Source organism: Neomonachus schauinslandi, chromosome 14 (assembly GCF_002201575.2).
Source record: "Neomonachus schauinslandi chromosome 14, ASM220157v2, whole genome shotgun sequence".
Taxonomy (NCBI): Eukaryota; Metazoa; Chordata; class Mammalia; order Carnivora; family Phocidae; genus Neomonachus; species Neomonachus schauinslandi.
Window position 1 is genome coordinate 66,286,856 of NC_058416.1, and position 20,833 is coordinate 66,307,688.

The 20,833-nt window shown below is 51.0% G+C and overlaps 1 protein-coding gene and 1 pseudogene across 4 annotated transcripts in view; one reads left to right on the forward strand and one right to left on the reverse strand.

Moving 5' to 3' along the window:
- Positions 1-14,406, reverse strand: part of TOP3B (DNA topoisomerase III beta) — a 22,532-nt gene extending 8,126 nt beyond the window's left edge. The window contains exons 1-10 of one of the 4 annotated variants that reach the window (XM_044921148.1): positions 14,040-14,194; positions 8,358-8,557; positions 8,104-8,217; positions 7,041-7,172; positions 5,646-5,752; positions 4,923-4,997; positions 3,440-3,636; positions 2,811-2,967; positions 1,915-2,028; positions 333-423 (exon numbers count right to left, since the gene is read on the reverse strand). In XM_044921148.1, coding sequence (XP_044777083.1) covers positions 333-423; positions 1,915-2,028; positions 2,811-2,967; positions 3,440-3,636; positions 4,923-4,997; positions 5,646-5,752; positions 7,041-7,172; positions 8,104-8,173 — 943 coding nt within the window. In that variant the 5' untranslated portion in view covers positions 8,174-8,217; positions 8,358-8,557; positions 14,040-14,194. Of the gene's footprint in view, positions 1-332; positions 424-1,914; positions 2,029-2,810; positions 2,968-3,439; positions 3,637-4,922; positions 4,998-5,645; positions 5,753-7,040; positions 7,173-8,103; positions 8,287-8,357; positions 8,558-10,205; positions 10,328-12,808; positions 12,842-14,039; positions 14,195-14,358 lie in introns of those variants that run through there. The other 3 variants (XM_044921150.1, XM_044921149.1, XM_044921151.1) reach the window with 3 other exon arrangements.
- LOC110578372 overlaps positions 14,233-20,833 on the forward strand; it is a 15,726-nt pseudogene continuing 9,125 nt past the window's right edge.

Genomic DNA, 20,833 nt, shown 5'->3' on the forward strand with positions numbered 1-20,833 from the left:
CTCGGCACAGGTGAGCACAGAGCAAGGGGCCTCGGCACAGGTGAGCAGAGTGGGGGCGCTCGGCACAGGTGAGCAAAGAGTGGAGGCGCTCGGCACAGGTGAGCGCAAAGCAAGAGGCCTCAGCACAGGTGAGCACAGAGCAAGGGGCCTCGGCACAGATGAGCACAGAGTGGGGGCACCTGGCACAGGTGAGCATGGAGGGAGAGTGCTGGCAGAGGTGAGAGCATCAGCACTGCCTGCATTCCCAGGCACCGCGCACCAGGGCTGAATGGCTCACTGCGTGCCCATCCCGAGAAGTCTTTTGTGGGCTTTAGAGGAACGCGCTTACATACCCAGAGAAGAGCTAGCTACTCGCAGCATCTCCACAGTGTTCAGGGCGAGGGGCCTCTGCTTTGCCTTCTCTTTCTTGCTTGTGGCCTCCACCTAAATAGAAGACAGAACAGATTCAGGGATTCGGGTGGCAGGGGGAAAGATGCCGTAACAGAGAATCCGGATGTGTGGGCAAAGGGTCTCGTTTCATTCATTTGGTCTCCCTGCTTCTCGATTTCACTCTTCACAGTGGTCTCAAGACTTGAATATTTATTTAGGCCCAGGAAGGGAAAAAGAAAAAAAATTCTTTTCTAGAGAATTTCTAGGGAAAGAGAAAACTTGGAAGAATGGCAAAGAGCCAGGAGAAGGGGTTGCGAACTCAAAATACTCCAGGAGCCAGTGGTGGCCAGGCCAGGGGGACGGCAGATGAGGCCTGGGCCAGGCCACGGAGCATGGGCCCACCTCGGGGGCAGCCACTTGCCCTTTGCTGCACCCGAGCACTCCCACCAGGGCCTACTGGTGTTGCTCCATCTTCCAGGTCGTCAACAAAAGCTGCAAATCCGGACTCTTACGTGAAATCTTGTAATTTTCTAATGTTGGTAACTATTTTAAGTATTTGTAAACACCATGCAATTTAAATAAAATACCGGTCAGCTTCAAACTCTGGGCTTGAACGGCTGTCAGAAGGGACGACTGTTTTGCCCGTGGCAAAAACAATCCAAACAACTCAACTCCGATGCCTTGCCCCTCCCAATCCCATGGAGACCTGGCCACGGGTCAGTGCAGTGCCTTCTGAATTCCAGATGGACAAACGTGGGGGCGAATTTAGGCCAAAATGGGTGTGTGCTGCAGTGGAGGCTGGGGTCACTGTGGGTGAGATCTGGAGATGGTGGTGAGGGGGTCTCTTGAGGAACATGACCGAAGATAAAAGTATGAAGCAGCTTTGGAGAAAGTTCTGGAAGCCTGAGTCAACTGCATAGCTGAGCAGAGGGCACCCAAAGAAAGCTTGAAAAGGACAAGAGGAGGCGGCTGAAGGAGACCAGGCCGCACCTCCACGACTCTGGTAGCTGGTAAGGCTTCAGGTAATGGTGGTGGAACTCCTCCACCTGGGGCACCCAGCCCCTCATCACCCTCTTCTAACAGCCAAGCACGTGACCCTCAAATTCATAAAGACCCTGAGTAAGAGCCACAGTACCATAAAGGCCATGAAAGCTGACCGAGGTGGGGACATCCCATGCTAGCTGTGGGACCCCAGACAGGGCCACTGACGTGCACACAGGTCCCTCTGGAGCTGTTAGCATTCAATATCACAGAAAAGGGACCTCTGTGTGAAATGGAGTCCTGCCAAAAGGAGAGAACGCCCCTGGGGTCACGTGGAAAGGGGCTGGCAGGTGGCGGATGTGGGGCAGTGCCCAGGACGGAGCAGGGGCATGGCACACCGCAGTGACCGCAAGCGTCAGTAACTGTCCTTTCCGAAACACGTCTGTTTCCAAAAAGGAGACAAAGACGGGACCCTAGGTCACGAGGTGCTCTTCCAGCCAGAGGCACCTAGAAGCCTACTCCCATCCAGAGCAAACATGACAGATGTGGGCGGTGCAGGCCCACCTGGGCTTCCTTCTCCAGCTTTGTCAGGTTTAAAAACATCTGTGCGATCTCCCGGTCGAACACTCGCACTCGGTCCCAGTCCAAGAGAAGAGACCTGTCTTTATCCACATTAACCTGCAGGAAAAAGGGTAAAAGAAGTCGGGAAAGAAAATATCCAGGTGAGCACACTGCCAGGGAAGAAAACTGAGTAGATGAAGCAGCTCCTTGTCTGGAGGAAAACGGTCCCGTCCCTACGTCTCACGGGCCTACCTGTACAGGTGTGTGCAGGTACACAGACACGCAGGCGCAGAACCCGCCCCGCCCCAAGGGAAGGCTGCTCTGATTCCAGGCCTCTCCCCTGAGATTAGGGAGGTGGTCTCACAAGGGGAGCCTGAAGCCGAGGCTGCTGTGTCCTTAAGGAGTGTGGGAACCTCCACCTCAAACACCATCCCTGCCAACCCTCTAAGGCCTGGCCAGCACGAGGTGTGGCCCTTCTGGGGGTCCCCAGCCCTATGTCAACCAGACCAGCTCTGTGTGATTTAAATCTTATAAGCAGCTTATGTGGAGGATTTTATTTGAAGAAAGGGTTCTAAGGCTTCAAAAAGTTTGAAGTCACTGGCCTATGGCCCTCAGTCCAGACCTTGGACCTGACCATCACAGCTGACGGCCCTGAGGCGTGACCTCCCCTCTCCGCACTGCCAAAGCGGACTTCATTGCTGCTTCTCTAAGTTCAATGCCTCCAGGCCTGTGTAGGCTGGGCTCCCTTCTCTGGGCACCCCGCAGACCAATCTGGCCTCCCTCCTCTGTGCCCGTGGCCTGGGGGGCTTGCAAGGCTATGATGATGATGATGGAAGACCCTCAGAGTCCATAGCCTGAACCCGGGAAGACCCAGCGTGCATAGGGAAGGGAAAGCAAACCTTGGCCTGCAGCACCCAGTAGGTCTCCGGTTTGAAGGACTGGATTTTATCATGTCTCTCCACGCAGAAGCCCAGGGTAGGGGTTTGACATGGCCCAAAGGAGATGAGGGAGCTGTCCAGATTGCCGTATTTTCCCTGGAAGTACTTAGTTTGAAACCTACAAGGAGGCACGGGGCAGAGAAAGGTATTCTGGTCATGGATTCACTCCAGACACCATCATTCACCAGCCATGTGAGTCCAGCACCGGGCCAGCTGGTGGCGGCGCCCTGCTCAGAAGACAGGGGACAGAGCGAGGACACGCTCAGCAGGGGGCCTGGGGAGGGTGTGTGTGGGCAGAGGGGAATCGTGGGTGTGTTGTGTGTTGTGGCACAAACGGCGGGGAAGGCAAGAGAGAAGAGTAGATGGGGCTGGGAAACCCTTCTATTCTATTCAATCCCCTCCACCCTCTTCTCAAGACCCACACAGTGCAGACGAACACCCCGCTCATCATGTGGTGCCCTGTGTGGTCTAAATCAGCTAGATCGTTTCCTTCATACAATGTTGACATTGGCCTAGAGCTAACCAGGCCCAGGGCGGCCAGTGGGGACCGGCGAGACAGGGGCTCTAGCCAAAGGGCAGGCAGCCAGTACCTGGTGAACGCACAGCCGATGCGCAGGTCCAGCTCTTGCCTGGCGTCCACCGACAGCGCCTCGTTGTGGTCGGGCTCGCCCAGGCGGGCCATGGCGGCGCAGATGTCCGTGTCCGTGATGGAGCTGAACCTGGCCCTGTACACTGTCTTTTCGCCACCATGGGTTGGATTCATGACCGGCAGCACAGCGTCTAGGACCTGGGGGAGGCGGCCAGCGGTCACCCACCTTGGAGGCCTCTGCCCCCAGCTCTGTGTCCCACCTGTGAGGCCGCGGCTCCTGTCCTAGCCAAACCTCGCTGTGCGTGACTCCCTCTCCCTCCTCTGTCCCCTTCCCCGTCCAGAAGCTTCAGTCTCTCCACAGCACTCCTGCTACATGGCTTCCTTTCCTTCCGCTGACAAACCTGTTCAAACACCCACCTCCTTCCTACCCCCCTTTCTCTCTTCCTTCTGCTTTCATCCCCGCTAAACCAGGAAATGCTAATGCCATGGACGCCAGGGGGCGCAGTCACGAAAGCCACCCCACTTGACCCATCTCCCTTCCTTCTAGAAGGCAGAGTGCCTCTAGAGGGGTGGATGGAACTTTTAAGAGACTGAAGAAAAGCCAGGGAAGGAAAACAGAATGAGGAGGAAAAGGCAAAGGGCAGGAACGGGGAGGGCACAGGGGACTCCCAAAGTGGGAGCTTCGGGGGGCTCAGGGCTAAAGCACAGCGTGGGGCCTGGAGCCAGACTCACTAGGAAGGCCGTGCAGTATATGGGGAAGAGGTGCTTTTGTTTCGGAGGGGAGAAAGCCCCATGAGCCTCCACCCCCAGATGCAAAGGCCCCCCAGGGGAGGAGCAACCCTGTAGGGGAAGGGCCAGGAGAGGAGTGTCTGGGAAGGCACAAAGCGTAATCGTGTTTACTGAGGGTGCTGTGGAACAGGGGGTGCCCCGAGCTCCCTCTGTCACACAGGAAGCATTTCCTGAGCCCCAAGGTGTGCCAGGCCCCAGATGAGAGCTGGGGATGCAGAGGCAGGAGGGTGAGCGGCACCAGAGGACACCTGCAGTCAGGACCCACGTGAGGGCGCCACAGCTGCAGGCGAGGCAGGCTCGAGGGCATCTTGGGTGGGGCGAGGACAGTGAAGGCCGGAGATGAGGAAAGGAGCGAGGAACGCGGCCGAGTGGCAACCAGCCTCGGCCGAAGGTCCCTGAGAGGTGCCCAGTAGGCTGGGATGCTGAAAACCAACGCTCTCCTATCCACCAAGAAAATTCTGCCCTTTCTGTTTGCTCACACAGTGCACCCCAGCAGGGGAAGTAACACCCCTTCGCCCTTGGTAGAGTCCATACGTTTGAAAGTGTCTCTGCAGTTTCCAAAATAAAGGAGGAAAGAAAAGGCATTTCTAAGGCAATGTAGTGGATTCCTGGGCTGCAGCCCCCGGAATGGGGTGACTGTGGGTACGGCTCGCAGGAAGGCCCGAAGTGAGGACCGCAGTGGGCCCCCCTCTCACCTCAAAGCAGATGTTCTCCCCCTCCTTGTCACAGTCCAGCCACAGCACGATGTAGTCGCAGCCTTTGCCCTCCACCTGCCACGCAGCACACAGCGAATGGCACCTCCGTGGCCCGGCCCGCAGTGCCCACCCACGGTGCTCCCACCCAGTCCCTGAGCCCCGCGGAGCAGGACAGGTGCCCAGAGCAGCGCCTGGGCAGTGAGGCTGCCTTCACCACTCAGAGAACTTTGCTCAGAACTTAGTTTTTTGGACACAAAATGGTTATAAATGCAATATCATCTTAACCCCAAAAACCGCACGGAAGAGGGCTGAAATGAGATAAGCTTAAAGGTTAATGGTGGTTGTCTTAGGTCGTGTGATTATAGACAATTTTTTCTTCCTTTTACTTTCTAATATTTTCCATAATATGTATGCATTTGTTTTAAAACTAGAAAAACCACCACCACCACACCATTTAAAAAGCAGAATTTATGCTCTCCACGGCTGAGTGACAGGGCTGCCCTGGTGGGCCAGTCAATGGTTCTAAGGCGAGGAACAGGCCTGAAAGGTGCCTCATGGGCCAGCAGGGGGCACTCAAAGAAAGGGTGGGGAGGCCCACCCAGGGCTTCCAGCGAAGGCCTCCAGGTTCATGAAAGGGGGAAGGACCCGGGGAGGCCGCCTGCAGTGCCGGAAGCCCGGGATGGAGACTTCCCAGATGTCGGTGCCCTAGCCCGCCCCACACACCTGCAGGAACTTCACCATGTTCAGCTTGGGGTTAGCTTCCTTCTTCTCTGTTGGCGCTTGGCTGAACAGCTCTGCGGGGTCCACCTTGTCCCATTTGTTGTACTTTCCTACAAACCACAGCCACAGTGACATCTGAATCACACTTCTTGGCTCACAGAGCTTGACCTCTGCAATGGTCATAACCCCAGGAGGAAAGGGACGGCTTGAACAATTTGCCCAGGACAGCCCCACAACTGGACGCAGAGCTGGGCCTTCGTTCCCCTGGGCTGCTGAGGTGACACCACACCGTGGCCACCCCCAGGAGCCACCCCTGGCCAGGGCCACCGCTGCCCCAGCCTCACTTCAGGACGTGCCCTGTGGCTGGCAGCACCATTCCTGGGCTGGCTCACTTTGCCAGAGCACCGAACCACACCACTCATACTTCTGCCTTCTCTCCCAGCCTGAATTTCTGCAACTCTCCCCCCACCCAGCACGTGACCGCACACAGGCCAGGGGCTCAGATGATCCCCGTGGGAATCAATCTTTTGAGCCTCATGACTGGTACCTCCACCTACTAAGCACTGAGCCCTCTAGCCCTCTTTCTTTTAGTCCCCATTTCGTGCAGCCTGGGAGAACGGGGTCAGATAGAGTCAAATTCAAATCCCAGCTCCCCACCTGCTGGCTGGTGACAAAACTCAAGAGTCCAAATGCTTGGCCACACAACTGAATCAATGTCATTGTTGTCACTGAGCAGCAAGAAGTGTTGAGACTTTGTTGTATGCTAAGCTCTCTACCTTTCACGGTCACACTGAGTCCTCAAACAATCCTGGGAAGTGGATGGCACTGTCAGAAGAACCACTTCACCCATGTGGGACAGAAACTCATAGAGGCCCCAGTCCCAGCCCATGAGCCCCTGGAGCAGGGGTCAGAGCCCAGGCCGGACTCTTGTCAACCACAGGGCCCTGCACCTGGCTCTGCTGGGTCACTAAAGCTGGCTCTTCCAAGGTGACAGATAGCAAAGATACAAGGATGACAATGACGGCCACCGAATGACCACTGGGCAACAGTTACATTCAGCAGGAACCACCTCCTGAATGCCTGCATGGGCCAGGCCCCCCTGAGTTGGGCATTCACCACCTCTAGGAAGCACAGGAAGAAGGAGCATAGGGCATGCAGTGACTAAGGGGTGTCTCTGGGATGGGGACCCAGGGGGCACTAAGCTCCAAAACCCGGGTTCTGGGCACCTCACCCAGGGACCCTGGGTCACCTCTTCATGATCCGTTGGCCTCAGGACTCATGGGTTCTGCACACACTTCTCTGCCTGAAGCCCTCCCCTGGCTCCAACTAGACCCACGGCAGCACTCTGCAGGGCTTCCCTCAGAGGGATGGGGGGTGGGCAGGGGCTTGGGGGCTCACCCAGGAAGTCCAAGGTCATCACGTGACCACAGACAGACGTCATCTTGAAGCGGACGGACTGGCCAGCGAAGGTCCCGCTGTACTCGTGCACTGAGCACGTTCCGTTCAGCCCTTTGTGTGAGGACATGTTTCCTGCAAGGGAGAAGTACAGTGATGGCTCGCCATGCAGAGCCCTGGGTCGGCTGAAGGCCAGGAGCGCCCTCTCTGAACGCTCTCAAGAGCAGGCACTCTTGGGCCCTTCGCTGCATTTTCTGCCTCACGTCTTTCCAACTTCACTCGAAGGCCTCTGGGGGCCTCCTCATTATCAAGTCCCTCGATGTCTTCTCATGCTCCCCACTGATGGCCCTTGGCCTCTGGGAACTGGGCACTTCTCAGCTCTCCCCTTCCCTTCGGAGAGAAGCCAGCCCACTGTCCTAGCCCAGGGGAGGTCATGGTGGGCGTGTGCCATTTCTAGGTACCCAGCACCCAGGCACCCTTCCTGTCTGCAGGGAATTCAGAGATACGAAGGGAAGCAGCACCCTACCCGCTGCCTCAGTAGCCGGAGCGGGGCTAGCCTGGTGTCTCAGGAGGGCTGTAGACAAGGGTCAGCCTGGTGGCTACTCTCGAGTGACGCGAGGCACACCAGCTGCAGATGTAGCGGCTCAAGACAGGGGCAAGGGTCCTGGGGTGACAGTGTCCATGGCATGGCCTCAGACTTACTCTGGGGTCTAAGTTCGGGGTCAGACTTAGACTAGGGTGGGCTCCTGGCTCTGTCTTCTTCCTTCCAGTTAATTCTCTTTCTGTGTGAGTTACCAGGGCTGGTTGCTGCTTACGCCCAACAGCCTGATAGGCGCAGTGCTCTTACAGGGGCTTGCCTCTGTGACCTCGGCCTGGATCCCTTGGGAGTCCCAGCCCTGGCCCGCACCGGCTGCAGCAGTAAGTGCATCCCACAGTGACTAGTACCGAGGGGCTGCAGTGGTGCCCGCTGTCCTGAAGCACGTCAGCTCCAGAGGCTGGGTCACGCTTGGGGAAAGAAAGAAACGACCATGCTTACAGTGCCCCCTCCGAGGGCTGTCCTCCCTACCTCGAGAGAGGATTTTAGCAATGGACTGGGCCAAGGATGGCTTTTCTGCAACCATGAGCACGGTCTTCATCTTGTGTTAAAGCTGCCAGGGGCTTCAGCCCTTCACACTCCAGTCTCAGAGAGATGGCAATGAAGGTCAGAAACTTCTCTTCTGCAGCTCAACACTACTGTCAGCGCTGACTCCTGAAAAGAAGAGACACAATGAAAACAGAGATACTTCCAATGGAACCTCTACCACTAAGAAGGAAACTCACTTAAAAAAATGAAAAACAGGGGCATCTGGGTGGTGTAGTTGGTTGAGCATCTTGGTTGGAGACTCTTGGTTTCAGCTCGGGTCTGATCTGAGGGTCGTGAGATTGAGCCCCTCGTTGGTCTCCACGCTCAGTGGGGAGTCTACTTGGGTTTCTCTCTCCCTCTCTCTCTGCCCCTACCCCCGCTCGCACGTGCTCTCTCTCTCTCGAATAAATAAATCTTTAAAAAAAAACACCCCGGGGTGCCTGGGTGGGTCAGATGGTTAAGCGTCTGCCTTCGGCTCAGGTCATGATCCCAGGGTCCTGGGATCGAGTCCCGCATCGGGCTCCCTGCTAGGCAGGGAGCCTGCTTCTCCCTCTGCCTCTGCCTCTCTCTCTCTCTCTGACTTTCATGAATAAATAAATAAAAAACATTAAAAAAATAATAATAAATAAAAAATAAAAAAAATAAAAAAGACACCCCAAAAAACAAATAAATTTCTTTGGGGCGTCTAGGTGTCTCAGTCGGTTAAGCGTCCAACTCTTGATCTCAAGATTGTGAGTTCAAGCCCTGTGTTGGGCTCCACACTGGGCATGGAGCCTACTTAAAAACAAAACAAAACAAAAAAGGGGCACCTGGGTGGCTCAGTTGGTTAAGCAGCTGCCTTCTGCTTAGGTCATGATCTTGAGGTCCTGGGGTCAAGCCCGATGTCAGGCTCCTTGCTCAGCGGAGAGTCTGCTTCCCCTCTCCCTCTGCCCCTCCCCCTGCTCAGCTCTTTCTGTCTCTCAAATAAATGAATAAATAAAATCTTTAAAACAAAACAAAACCAAAAAAAGTAAAAAAAACAAAACAAAAAACGCCCAAACCCCCAAAATAGGGGTGCCTGGCTGGCTCAGTCAGTAAAGCATGCAACTCTTGATCTCAGGGTTGTGAGTTCAAGCCCCACATTGGGTGTAGAGTTTATTTAAAAAACAAACAAAAACAACCCTGAGGTAAGAAAAAGAAGTTAGGGAAGCTTGAAGACATTGGACAAACCAGGGCAATGGAACTGGCTTAGAGATGAACACCTTAGGAATTTGGGTTCCTTTGGGAGAAGCTGATGTGGCTCCATGACCTCAGGTCAGTCTTAGGAAGACGTTGGGGACTTTGGATCTGGACTGATAGGCTGGGGTAGGGCAGATGGCTGGCCCTCCTCCTAGGGCACAGTTCTCTTTGCTCCCCAGGGCTGAGAGCAGCCCCTCCACCTCAGCTGAGAATCGGGATGCCCTGGGACATTTTTTTGTTTTTGTTTTTAAGACTTACTTGAGAGAGAGAAAAAGAGCGCACAAGCAGGGGAGGGACAGAGGGAGAGAGAGAGAGAAGCAGACTCCCCGCTAAGCAGGGAGCCCAACCCGGGGCTCATGATCCCAGGACCCTGAGATCACCACCCGTGCCGAAATCAGGAGTTGTCAGATGCTCAACTGACTGAGCCACCCAGGCGCCCTGCTCTGGGACATTTTATAAAATGCAGATGCCAGGCCATGCTACCCAGATCGTTCTGATCCAAAACTAGGCCTGAGACCCACTGGCCAGGAAATCCAGACCTCAGCAGAACTCGACAGCCCTTTTCCAATGGGCTCCGATCTACCTCCCTGCCTGCCCCACGCAACCTCTAGCCTTGCAGACCATCCTCTGGCCAGTTAAACTAGACACCACTGTTCCCAAGCCTCTGTTCCCTTGCTTGGAATGTACCGCCAAACCCAGAGAATGCAGCTCGACCGCCTGAAGGCCTGGCTCTACTGCTAACTGTTGTTTAAAGAGCTCTCCCAGCACCCACTGGCAGGCCAAGAAGCTTCCTGCTGTCCCCCCGCCTATTACAACAGACTGCGCACCTGCCGTGGTTAGTTACTGTCTCATCTCCCCAGCAGCGCATCAGTGGCCTGAGGTCTGGATCACTGTTGGCAACTGTGACAGCTGGTTCCAAAACTGCTACAGGACACTTAATTCCTGCTGGCTAAATAAAAGAAACACAAGCCCTCTCTTTTTTGATCATTATACATATGGCCTTGACGTTGACAAATATGACATCGTAATAAACAACAACTCAACATCTACTGAGACAACTGGGCAACCTTTGGTGGTGGTGGGGCGGTTAAAGCTAGACTCCTACTTTACACTTTCCACCAGAACAGATTCCAGATCTAGCAGAAATTTGAGCAAAAAGATGAAACTAGAAAAATACTAGAAGAGAACATAAACTTTGATATGAAAAGCAGAAGACACCTAAGGATTTCAGAAGCACAGAAACACACCTCTTCATGTTTAAAAGCATTTGCCTTCCTTTTCTGTGAATGAATGCCATTTTTTCCCCAGCTAGACTGCTATTTTCTTATTTTTAGCAATGATTTTAGTTGCTAAAATAACTTCCTAAATAATATTTCCTAAATAATGAGGAAATCGGCCGTTTGTGATATGATGGCCAATAACACCCATCACGGTAAATTAGGGGTAAAATGAGCTTGTGCCTGTCTCACCAGCAATGATCACAGGATGAGCACACAGGTGGGTGAGGGTCTGGTGACAGGCAAACTCGAACAGAGGTGGTGTAAGTTCGATTGGAAAGACCTCTACGTGGAGTGATTTGACGATGTCTCTCAGAACTCCAGGAGCACATCCCCAGCAATCCCACTGCTGGGAATTAATTCAATCATCCCACAATTATTTACTGAGCACCTACTACATGCTCAATACGTGTCACCATGTGCCACATGGGGTGAAGCAGAGCCGGGGTGGGGAGGGACTGCAGGGTGAGCCCTGCGGTATCTGGGGCAAGTCCAGGGAGGTTTGGGGGACAGTGGGGAGGGTGGCTTTGGACTTTGGGTTTGCCCTGAGGGAACTGGGAGGTAGCGCAGGAGCAGGATGACCTGACTCCAAGTGTTCAAGGGATTCCTCTGGCTGCTCGAAGAAGGGAAGTCACTGGGCCCCTGGGGAGCAGCGGCGGAAGTGCTGAGGGAAGCTTGGCGTCTGGGCAGATTCCGCAGGCAGAGCCAACAGGACTGGAACGGGAAGTGAGGCGAGTGGGAGAATGACTCCAGGGCTTTTGGCCTAGCCAGTTATAGGACGGGATTCCCATTTGTTGAGATGGGAACTAGGAGGGAGGAAGGAGCAGCCCGGGACGAAGATGCAGGAGCTGCGTCGTCTGGTGTGTTAAATGTGAGCTGCCTGCTGGAGGACATGGTGGCATGTGGCGGCGGGTGGAGCGGGAAAGGAGCCCAGGCTGGGGGTAGGGGAGGTGAGCTGACTCAGGAGAGGTGGGATCCTGAAAGCCCAGAGAAAAGGCACTTCAAGGGGGAGCCACCACCATGTCGAAGGCTACAGATACCCGCAGGCCGAGTGAAGTGACAGCAGAGACCTGACCTTGGAGTCTGGAGACTTCCAGGTGCCAGGTGACCCTGAGGGGCGCTGTTTCGTCAGTGAGTGCTAGAGGTAAAAGCACGAGTGGGGGGAGCTCAAGAAGGCCTGGAAGGAGGGGAGAGGGAACAATGGGCTTTTGCATTTTAAGATGGAAGATACATCAGCATGTTTGTCCGAGGATAGACCTGGTCGAGGAAAGAGGGAAAAGAGAAGATGCAGGAGGTAAGGAGGGAACTGCTGAAGAGATGTCTCTGGGTGGGTGAGAGGGTAGGAAGCTGTGGTTGTCCTTGGCCCGAAGGAGGGCCACTCTTCCCTTAAGGTAAGTGTCAACAGTGAGGACAGGAGGTGCTCTGGGGGCAGGCTGACAGCCGGGGGAGAGCTAGATTGAGCAGGGATAGGATCTGCCAGGTCGGTATGAGGGACAGAGAGGGGCCGGGGTTGAGGGGAATGATTCTCTAAGATGGGTAAGGAGGAGGGAAGGACGTGGGAGGGTGCAAAAACTGCAGGTGCTAGAGTGGGGAGGAGGAGTCAAAGAAAATAGAGGTCAGAGGGCAAGGTGCCTGGCAGGGCCCTTTTTTCCTATGGTGTCAAAGTTTCTAGAAGTTTTGTATTTCTAGTACTCCTCTTCATACCTAAGGATCCTAAACACTTTTTCAGTAAAGAATTAACAGATTCTTCTCCAAAGATCCCTTTAGAGAGAAATGTTTTGCCGTGGCATCTTCAAAGGGAGTACCTCATTTATCCAGGGCTAGGGATACAACTGGACAAAGGCACACCAGCATCTGTCCTGATTTCAGATCACCTGTTCACATGTCAGACTAGTTGCTATTCCACACTGATACATGTAGGTCTTTAGCAGCTTTGGCTCTAGTTCAACAGTTTATATTTCAGTTCTGCATGAGTACTTTGTAATGATCTCAGTATCACTATTTACTAGGAAAGAGATAGGACCTCCTTTAAGGATTCAGAATCATGGAATCCTGGGAAAGGGATCCTGGGAAAGGGACTCTGGTGATGAACTGATACAGCCACCTCAAGAAAGAACAAACTAAGACTCAGAGAAAGATTTTCCAAAAGTTACCTGGGAAGTTTGCTGAGTTGTGGTTGAAACTTCTGCTTCCTTACCAGGTACTTTTTTTTTTTTTTTAATTGCATCAGCTTCTACGTCTTAAAAGAATTCTGCAGTCTTAACTGTGATTAATTTTCTGTGATTATCTTGGGGCCTCTCCATTTTTCCATTAAGGCACACTCCAATTTCAAAAGGGAAGTCAATGAGGAGAATAAAAGCTGAAAGCAACGGTTTGCAAACTTTGATCATACCGTCATTATACCATATAACATCTTAAAACCCTTTTGCTCTACCGACGTCATTACTCACTTAAGTTTTTGCTTTTTAACAAATGCTTAAATGTATATTTTTTTAAAAAGGGAAGTAATATAGCCTCACAGGACCTGAAAGCCTGTAATCAATGGTCAGAACCAGGTTCTTTCCGTAACCTACATGGTTAATCAAGTTTGATCCTGTTGCCTGCTAAAGCTGAGTCTGAAGTTTGTTCTCTTATTTCAAAAGGGGAGATCAGCAAGTGCTAAGGGAGTTAGCACCCCAAACTGGAACTGTAATTAGGAGGGCCCAAAGTGAAAGAGAGTAGTAGCAGGTTAGCCTGCTACTACCTGGTCAGCTCGCACCAGCAATACCACCAATGGTGTGGGGCCTTCGGGACAGTACATAAAGTCCTTTCCTGTCCGTCTTACGAACAACTGAACTTAGCCTGGGAGTGGAGACCTAGCAGTGGTCCAAACAGCATTTGGAGCCCTAGGATCTCCCACCTTAGTAACTTAACCCAATACCCATGGAGTCAGGAAAAGAGGTAAAGAAAGCTCTTCCTCTGCAGGCAAGCAATTGCTATAAACTGCTACTTTGTTTAATCTTGCCAACCACTCTACAAGGCTGGACTTGAAAATTTTAACTATGAGTAAACTGAGGTTCAGAACAATTCAGACTAGTGTCAGGTGACCTTTGCCAAGGTCCTAGGGACCCCAGGGCTAAATGGCCATCAAGCCCACGTTGGACTTTCTCCACGTCCTGTTCCCAAAGGCGGGAGTGATAGAGAAGCAAGATAAGGCCATCGTCTTCCTTTTCACCTGCCGAGAAATTACTGCCCCTGGATTCCAGCTAATCAGTTCACAAAAGGACCCTCCTTCATCTCCATCAACAACAACTGAGAGAAACACACCAGGGTGCCCTCAAGACTGAGCCGGGGCCCAGGGGACGGCGAGTGGCCCACTGCCTCCCAGAACCTCAGTTTCCCTACCTGTGACAACAAATTCAGACAACAGACCGCACCTCAAAGAACTGCAGGGCGGTTCGATGAAGGGGAGTATAAACTGTAGCGCCTATTCCTTCCAGGCACCGGACTAAGCGCTGGCCCATCATCACCTCCCGGAACCCCCACTGCAAGCCCTCGGGTGGGGGTCCACCCCCTCCGGGAAAGAGGCGGCGAGAATATGCAAGAAGCCCGGATCCTTTCCCATGCCCCGGGGCTGGGGACCGCCCGGTCAGCATTCGGGAAACGTGCCCGAAAAAGGCCGGCGCTTCCCACTTCCCGGGGTAGCCCGCCGCCTGCCGCTCACCCGAAGCCCCACCGCAGCTCCCGCCTGGCCTCCCGCTTCGGCTTTCGCTCTGGGGGCGGGCTCAGCCACCTCTACTTCCGGGTCCGGCCGCCGCTGGCGTCCCCTCGTTTGCCTTCCGGCGCGCGCACGTCCGCATCCGCGGGTTCCGTGGCTGGCGCGTACCGGGAGCACGGCCTCCAGCTGGCCCCCGCTCAGCGCGGTCGGCTGGGACCCCCAGCCCTCCACCCAGACTCCTCCTCACAGAGGTCGTGGCGAGGGGGTCCCAGACCTCCATCCTGACCCCTCCCCGCGGCCTCCTCAAATCCTCCACCTTATTCTTCTCCACCACGGGGGGAGCAAGAATGACATTTTATAATGATTATAAAAACTGGATGATAAACATGAAAATATATATATATATGCTGTTAATAATTAAAACTGCAGATATGTGTATAGCGGGCTTTTTTCAATGCTATGAACGTTTGTGGAATGAATGAATGAACTGTAAAATATATCTGGAGGACGAATTGGGCAACAAAAGCAATTTTTTTGTGTCTGTTAAAGCATTAGGATTATGGAAAGCTTAAAATAATTTTCATGACCTTATTTAAGTATCTCTCTCTCTTTTTTTTTAAAGATTTTATTTATTTATTTGAGAGAGAGAATGAGAGACAGAGAGCATGAGAGGGAGGAGGGTCAGAGGGAGAAGCAGACTCCCTGCCGAGCAGGGAGCCCGATGTGGGACTCGATCCCGAGACTCCAGGATCATGACCTGAGCCGAAGGCAGCCGCTTAACCAACTGAGCCACCCAGGCGCCCTTAAGTATCTCTTAAATAGTAGTACACACGCATTTATTTCCCTTGCTCCCTGTAGACACTTTCCCCAACCTGCCTTTTTTTGGAATAGGAGCCCAGATGCTCTGGAAAAAGAAACGTTTTATGGTCAAATTAAGGTTGAGAAATGACAAAAATCAAAAGTCACAGTGAGATTCATTTTCAAAACACAACTCCTGATTCCAAATCCATTCCTTGGCAAGGTCTCCTTTTCCAAAATGGCAGCTTCATCCTTCTGGTTACTCAAGCCCAGTGCCTTGAAAGCACCCTGCATTCCTCTCTTTTTCTCACCTATGACCCATCTGAAAATCTTGCCATCCCTGTCTTCAGAATAAGTTTGAGATCCAATCAATCCTCTCTGCTTCCACTGCCACCATCCTGATCCAAGTCCTATCTCCCTCCTGGTCTCCTGGACTGCACCCTGCGCCCTACAGTCTGTTTTCCACACAGTCTGTTATAGTAGTCAGGTCTAAGATTGGATCTAAGGGGTGCGACCAATTGGCAGAGAGGCAACACCAGAGCCCCTCTGCTCTTTTAACGCAGTTTGCGTTCATTCTGTGCACCGGGAGATAGGACCTGCGGCCTGGACCCAGCAGGGGGCGCTGCGTGCTCAGCTCTGGGGGCTCTCAAGCGTGTTCTTGTCAGAGCTGGGAAACTGCAGCAGCCCTCTGCTCTCGCCCGGAGAGCCCTGCAGCTAAGCCCTCCGCACAGATCTCCCAGGGAACTGCGGGGCATGCCTTCCTGTGGACCCTTAGGTTGACAAATGACCCAGATTCAGAGGACCCCTTTGACCTTCCTTCCTTCCTGCACAGGTGCCTAGTAGTGGTGGATGGGATACCTGAGCACTCTTGGCTCTCTCTTCTCTCTCGTTGGGCATAGGCTGGGCCATGGTCCCGATAATACTGTTAACCCACCCAGTACTTACTCGTTCTAGGCAACTTTCTATTATTAGTGCCTTTAATTCTCATTTCAACAATGATTAATATCATTATTATCCTTATTTTACACATAAAAAGACAGGTCACGCAGATGTAAATGGCAGAGCCAGCTTTCAAGACGAGGCAGCCAGGTTCCCGAAGCCAAGTTCTCAACCACTGGCTGCAGGGCTTCTCACTGCTTTCTCATCCTCTTTATCTTTTCAGGCTCCGGGGCCCGGTCTGTGCTGACTCAGCTGGCCTCAGTGTCGGGGTCCCTGAGAGACCTGGTCACCATATCCTGCACAGGAAGTGGCAGCAACATAGTGGTGGTACCTTAAACTGTACCGGCAACTGCCAGGTCCCCAAAGGCCTCACCTACAAGAACAACAATCAGCCCTTAGGATTCCTGACTCGTTCTCTGGCTCCAAGTTGGGCGCCAGGGCCCTCCTGACTATTGCTGGGCTCCAGGCTGAGGACAAAGCTAGTTTTTTTTTTTTTTTTTTTAAGATTTTATTTATTTATTTGACAGAGAGAGCACAAGCAGGGGGAGCAGCAGGGAGAGGGAGAAGCAGGCTTCCCGCTGAGCAAGGAGCCTGATGCGGGACTTGATTCCAGGACCCTGGGATCATGACCCGAGCTGAAGGCAGACGCTTAACCAACTGAGCCCACCCAGGCGCCCCGACAAAGCTAGTTATTACTGTCACTCCTATGACACCTCAGTTAAGCCTGCATGGCTCAGAGCTCCAGACCCCAAGGTAAGTGAGACATAAACCTTTTGGCTCTTACAGCACATTCATGACATCTGCTGGGTAAATTTTACCTTCTTGTCACCAAGATGGTTTGTAAGTCAATTCTGGCATTTTTGTGTGTTTAGATTCACACCTTATGTATGCCGGCTCCACGTGCATCTCTGCCTTCATGGCTGACGATGGCATATGGAGAACTGTGGCCTTTATGCTTGGAAGTCAGTTTGGCTGGACCTAAACTCCTCCACTCACGTTTTCCCTCCTTGAATATCTTAAATATGTCATTCCAGTTTCTTCTGGGATCAAATGTTGCTCTCAATAAGTCTGATCATCTGATTTTTCTTTCTCTCGTGATTTTTTTTGCCTCGATGCCCAAAGTCTATTTCTTTTTCTTTTAAATTTATTGATTTTACTAGAATACATCCTCGTGTTCGTCACTGGGATCAGCTTTCTCAGGTTCACCGTTTCCCTTGGAATATATGGTTTCAAAGATGCTTTTTCAAATTTAAGGGAAGTTTTCTTGAATCTGTACTATTTGTACTTGACTTTGTACTATTCTCTTGTCTTGGTTTTCCTTCTCAGGGTCTCCTATTATATATATATATATTATGATGGAATATCAGTCAGTTTTTAAGATGATAATGAATCTATTTTTAATAAAACGAGATAGGGACACCTGGGTGACTCGGTCGGTTAAGCATCTGTCTTTGGCTCAGGTCATGGTCCCGGGGTCCTGGGATCGAGCCCTGCATCGGGCTCCTGCTCAGCAGGGAGCCTGCTTCTCCCTCTCCCACTCCCCCTGCTTGTGTTCCCTCTCAGTGTGTTTCTCTCTGTCAAATAAATAAATAAAATGTTTAAAAATAAATAAACAAAACGGGGTAATTTAGACAGGCTATTATTTTTTTTTAAGTATGAAAAATGTTACTATGTAAGTGACCGTGGCACTCCCGGGACTCAGCTGCTTGGAGGAGACGGGCACTGGGGCAAAGGCAGGAGCTGCCTGGTGGCCAGCCCGCTGGGAGACCAACTGGCCATCGTCACCAGGGGGGACACAGGCATGAGAAAGGCCATCGTGACTGAGCTCCTGCAGCTGGGGTGTAATGTGGTCATTGCATCTTGTAGCTTTGATAGATTAAAATCTACTGCAGATGAACTGCAGGCCAGCCTGCTCCCCCTCCAACCAGGCTCAGATCACTCCCATAAAATGCAACATCGGCAAAGAAGAGGAGGTGAACAATTTGGTCAAGTCCACCTTGGATATTTATGGTAAGACCCATTTTTTTTTTGTAAACAATGGAGGAGGCCAGTTCATGTCTCCCGCAAAACACCTCAGTGCAAATGGATGGCATGCTGTGATTGAAACCAACTTGACCGGCACCTTCTGCATGTGCAAAGCAGTTTACATAAAAGAGCACGGAGGCTCTATTGTCAGTATTATTATCCTTACTAAGAATGGATTTCCAGGATTTGAGCATAGTGGAGCTGCCAGAGCAGGGGTTTACAACCTCACCAAATCTTTCACTGCAGAATGGGCCGGCAGTGGAGTACGGATCAACTGTGTGGCCCTTGGAGTCATTTATTCCCATGGCTGTAGACAACTGTAGTCCTTTGGCAAAACATTTATTTGGAGGGTTCTTTAAGACAATCCCAGCTAAGCGAATCGGAGTTCCTGAGGAGATCTCCCCATTGGTCTGCTTCCTGCTGTCCCCTGCAGCTTCCTTTATTACTGGACAGTTGGTGGATGTGGACGGGGGCCGGTCTTTGTGTATGTGAGTATTTGATATACCAAATCATGACAACTGGCCTCAGGGAGCAGGGGACGTTTCTGTTGTCAAAAGGATGAAGAGTCTTCCAAGAATAAAGCCAAGCTCTAAGCTAAGGAAACTAGAGGTGTCTTTTGTCCCCAAATGCCTTAACATCTCAAGAATGCACTTTGGATGGGGCACCTGGGTGGCTCAGTCAGTTGGGCGTCTGCCTTCAGCTGGGGTCATGGTACCAGGGTCCTGGGATCAGGTCCCACATCAGTTCCCTGCTCAGCAGGGAGGCTGCCTCTCCCTCTGCCCCGCCCCCTGCTCATACTCTCTCCCTCTCTCTCTCAAATAAATAAATAAAATCTTAAAAAAAAAAAGAATGCACTTTGGTACTTTATAGGAACTAAAAATTTGTATGGACCAATCACTTTCTGCCTGTTTTTTTTTTTTTTTAAAGATTTTATTTATTTACTTGAGAGAGAGAGAACACATGAGAGGGGATAGGGTCAGAGGACGAAGCAGACTCCCCGCCGAGCAGGGAGCCCGATGCGGGACTCGATCCAGGGACTCCAGGATCATGACCTGAGCCGAAGGCAGTCGTTTAACCAACTGAGCCACCCAGGCGCCCCACTTTCTGCCTTTTTAATGTTATCGATTATGCCCGTGCAAAAACTATTCCTGAAATAAATGCATTTTTAAGCCCCAACCAATGTTGTTTAGCCTGTGATTAAAGATTTTTTTTATGAGTGGAACTTAACATACTTTGTGATTAGACTTTTTTTTTTTTTTTAAGATTTTATTTATTTGACAGAGAGAGAGACAGCCAGAGAGGGAACACAAGCAGGAAGAATGGGGGAGGGAGAAGAAAACTCCCTGCTGAGCAGGGAGCCTGATGCAGGGCTTGATCCCAGGACCCTGGGATCATGACCTGAGCCAGAGGCAGATGCTTAACGACAGCCACCCAGGCGCCCCATGATTAGATTTTCATGTCTAAGAAAGATGTTTAACAAATAAAATAATTTCAAATTAATAAGGAAGGCAATAAATCTAAATTGTGGCATCATTACTAGATTTATACAGTGACTCATTTTTGATGGCAAATACTTTTGGATCCATAAAGCTTTATGGTAATTATCGCTGTGTGGTTTGTTTTGTTCATGAAGTCAAATTTGTATAAAGCCTCTTAATTCAAAAGAAAAATAAAGTTATGTAATAAAAAAAAGATTTTTTTTTCTTTTTTTTTACTATGTAGTGTGTTTGATGCTATTAAGATATATATGCTCCTTAAAGGAAAGACAGCAACATGTTATTGTGGCTGGTTTTCACTCTCTTCACACAGTGCTGGAAACATTCACATCAGCTCACACATTCCTTTCAGCTGGCTTGTGCATACTTCCCTTTAGCTCAAGGGTTGGGGCAATGGTTGGAAGTGTACATGAAGTGCTTTTTGTGATAAATTATAAGCAGGCATACATCCAGCCAGAAGCCTTCCAGATTGGTTAGAGAGATATAAAAACAGAGAGGGAAAAAGAAAATGGAACTGAATGACTATCAAATTTCTACCCAGTACAGCACATTTTAGACCTGCAACAGTAGCTCTAAAAGCTCACATGAAGCACGTTGTAACCACTATCTCATTTAACCTTCACACACGCAACACACACACACACACACTTTACGAGGTATGTAATACCATTTTACAGCTGAGGAATGCTTTGCTTGAGGTCATGCAGCTAGTAACTGGAGCTAGGCGTTCTTAACACTGCACGCTCTTCTCCCCCTGTGGAAGGTACTCAACTCGGCAGTTCTGAGGATTAGGTGTGCTAAGTCACATTTCTTTCCTTAGCCCAGTGCCTGCCATGTACTAAGTAGTCATTAAATGATAGCTATTATTATTAATATTATTAATAATAGTTTTATTCTGGGATCAAATGTTGCTCTCAATAAGTCTGATCATCTGATTTTTCTTTCTCTCGTGATTTTTTTTGCCTCGATGCCCAAAGTCTATTTCTTTTTCTTTTAAGTTTATTGATTTTACTAGAATACATCCTCGTGTTCGTCACTGGGATCAGCTTTCTGATCGCAGTGATTAATAATAGTTTTATTAATAATAATATTAATTTTATTATTAATTATTAATTTTATTATTAGTATTAATAATAATATTATTATTAATATTACTTGTGCATATCTGGGGTCCCGTGTAGAGGTTTTCCAACCATTTTGTTTAATCCATGTACTTCAATATC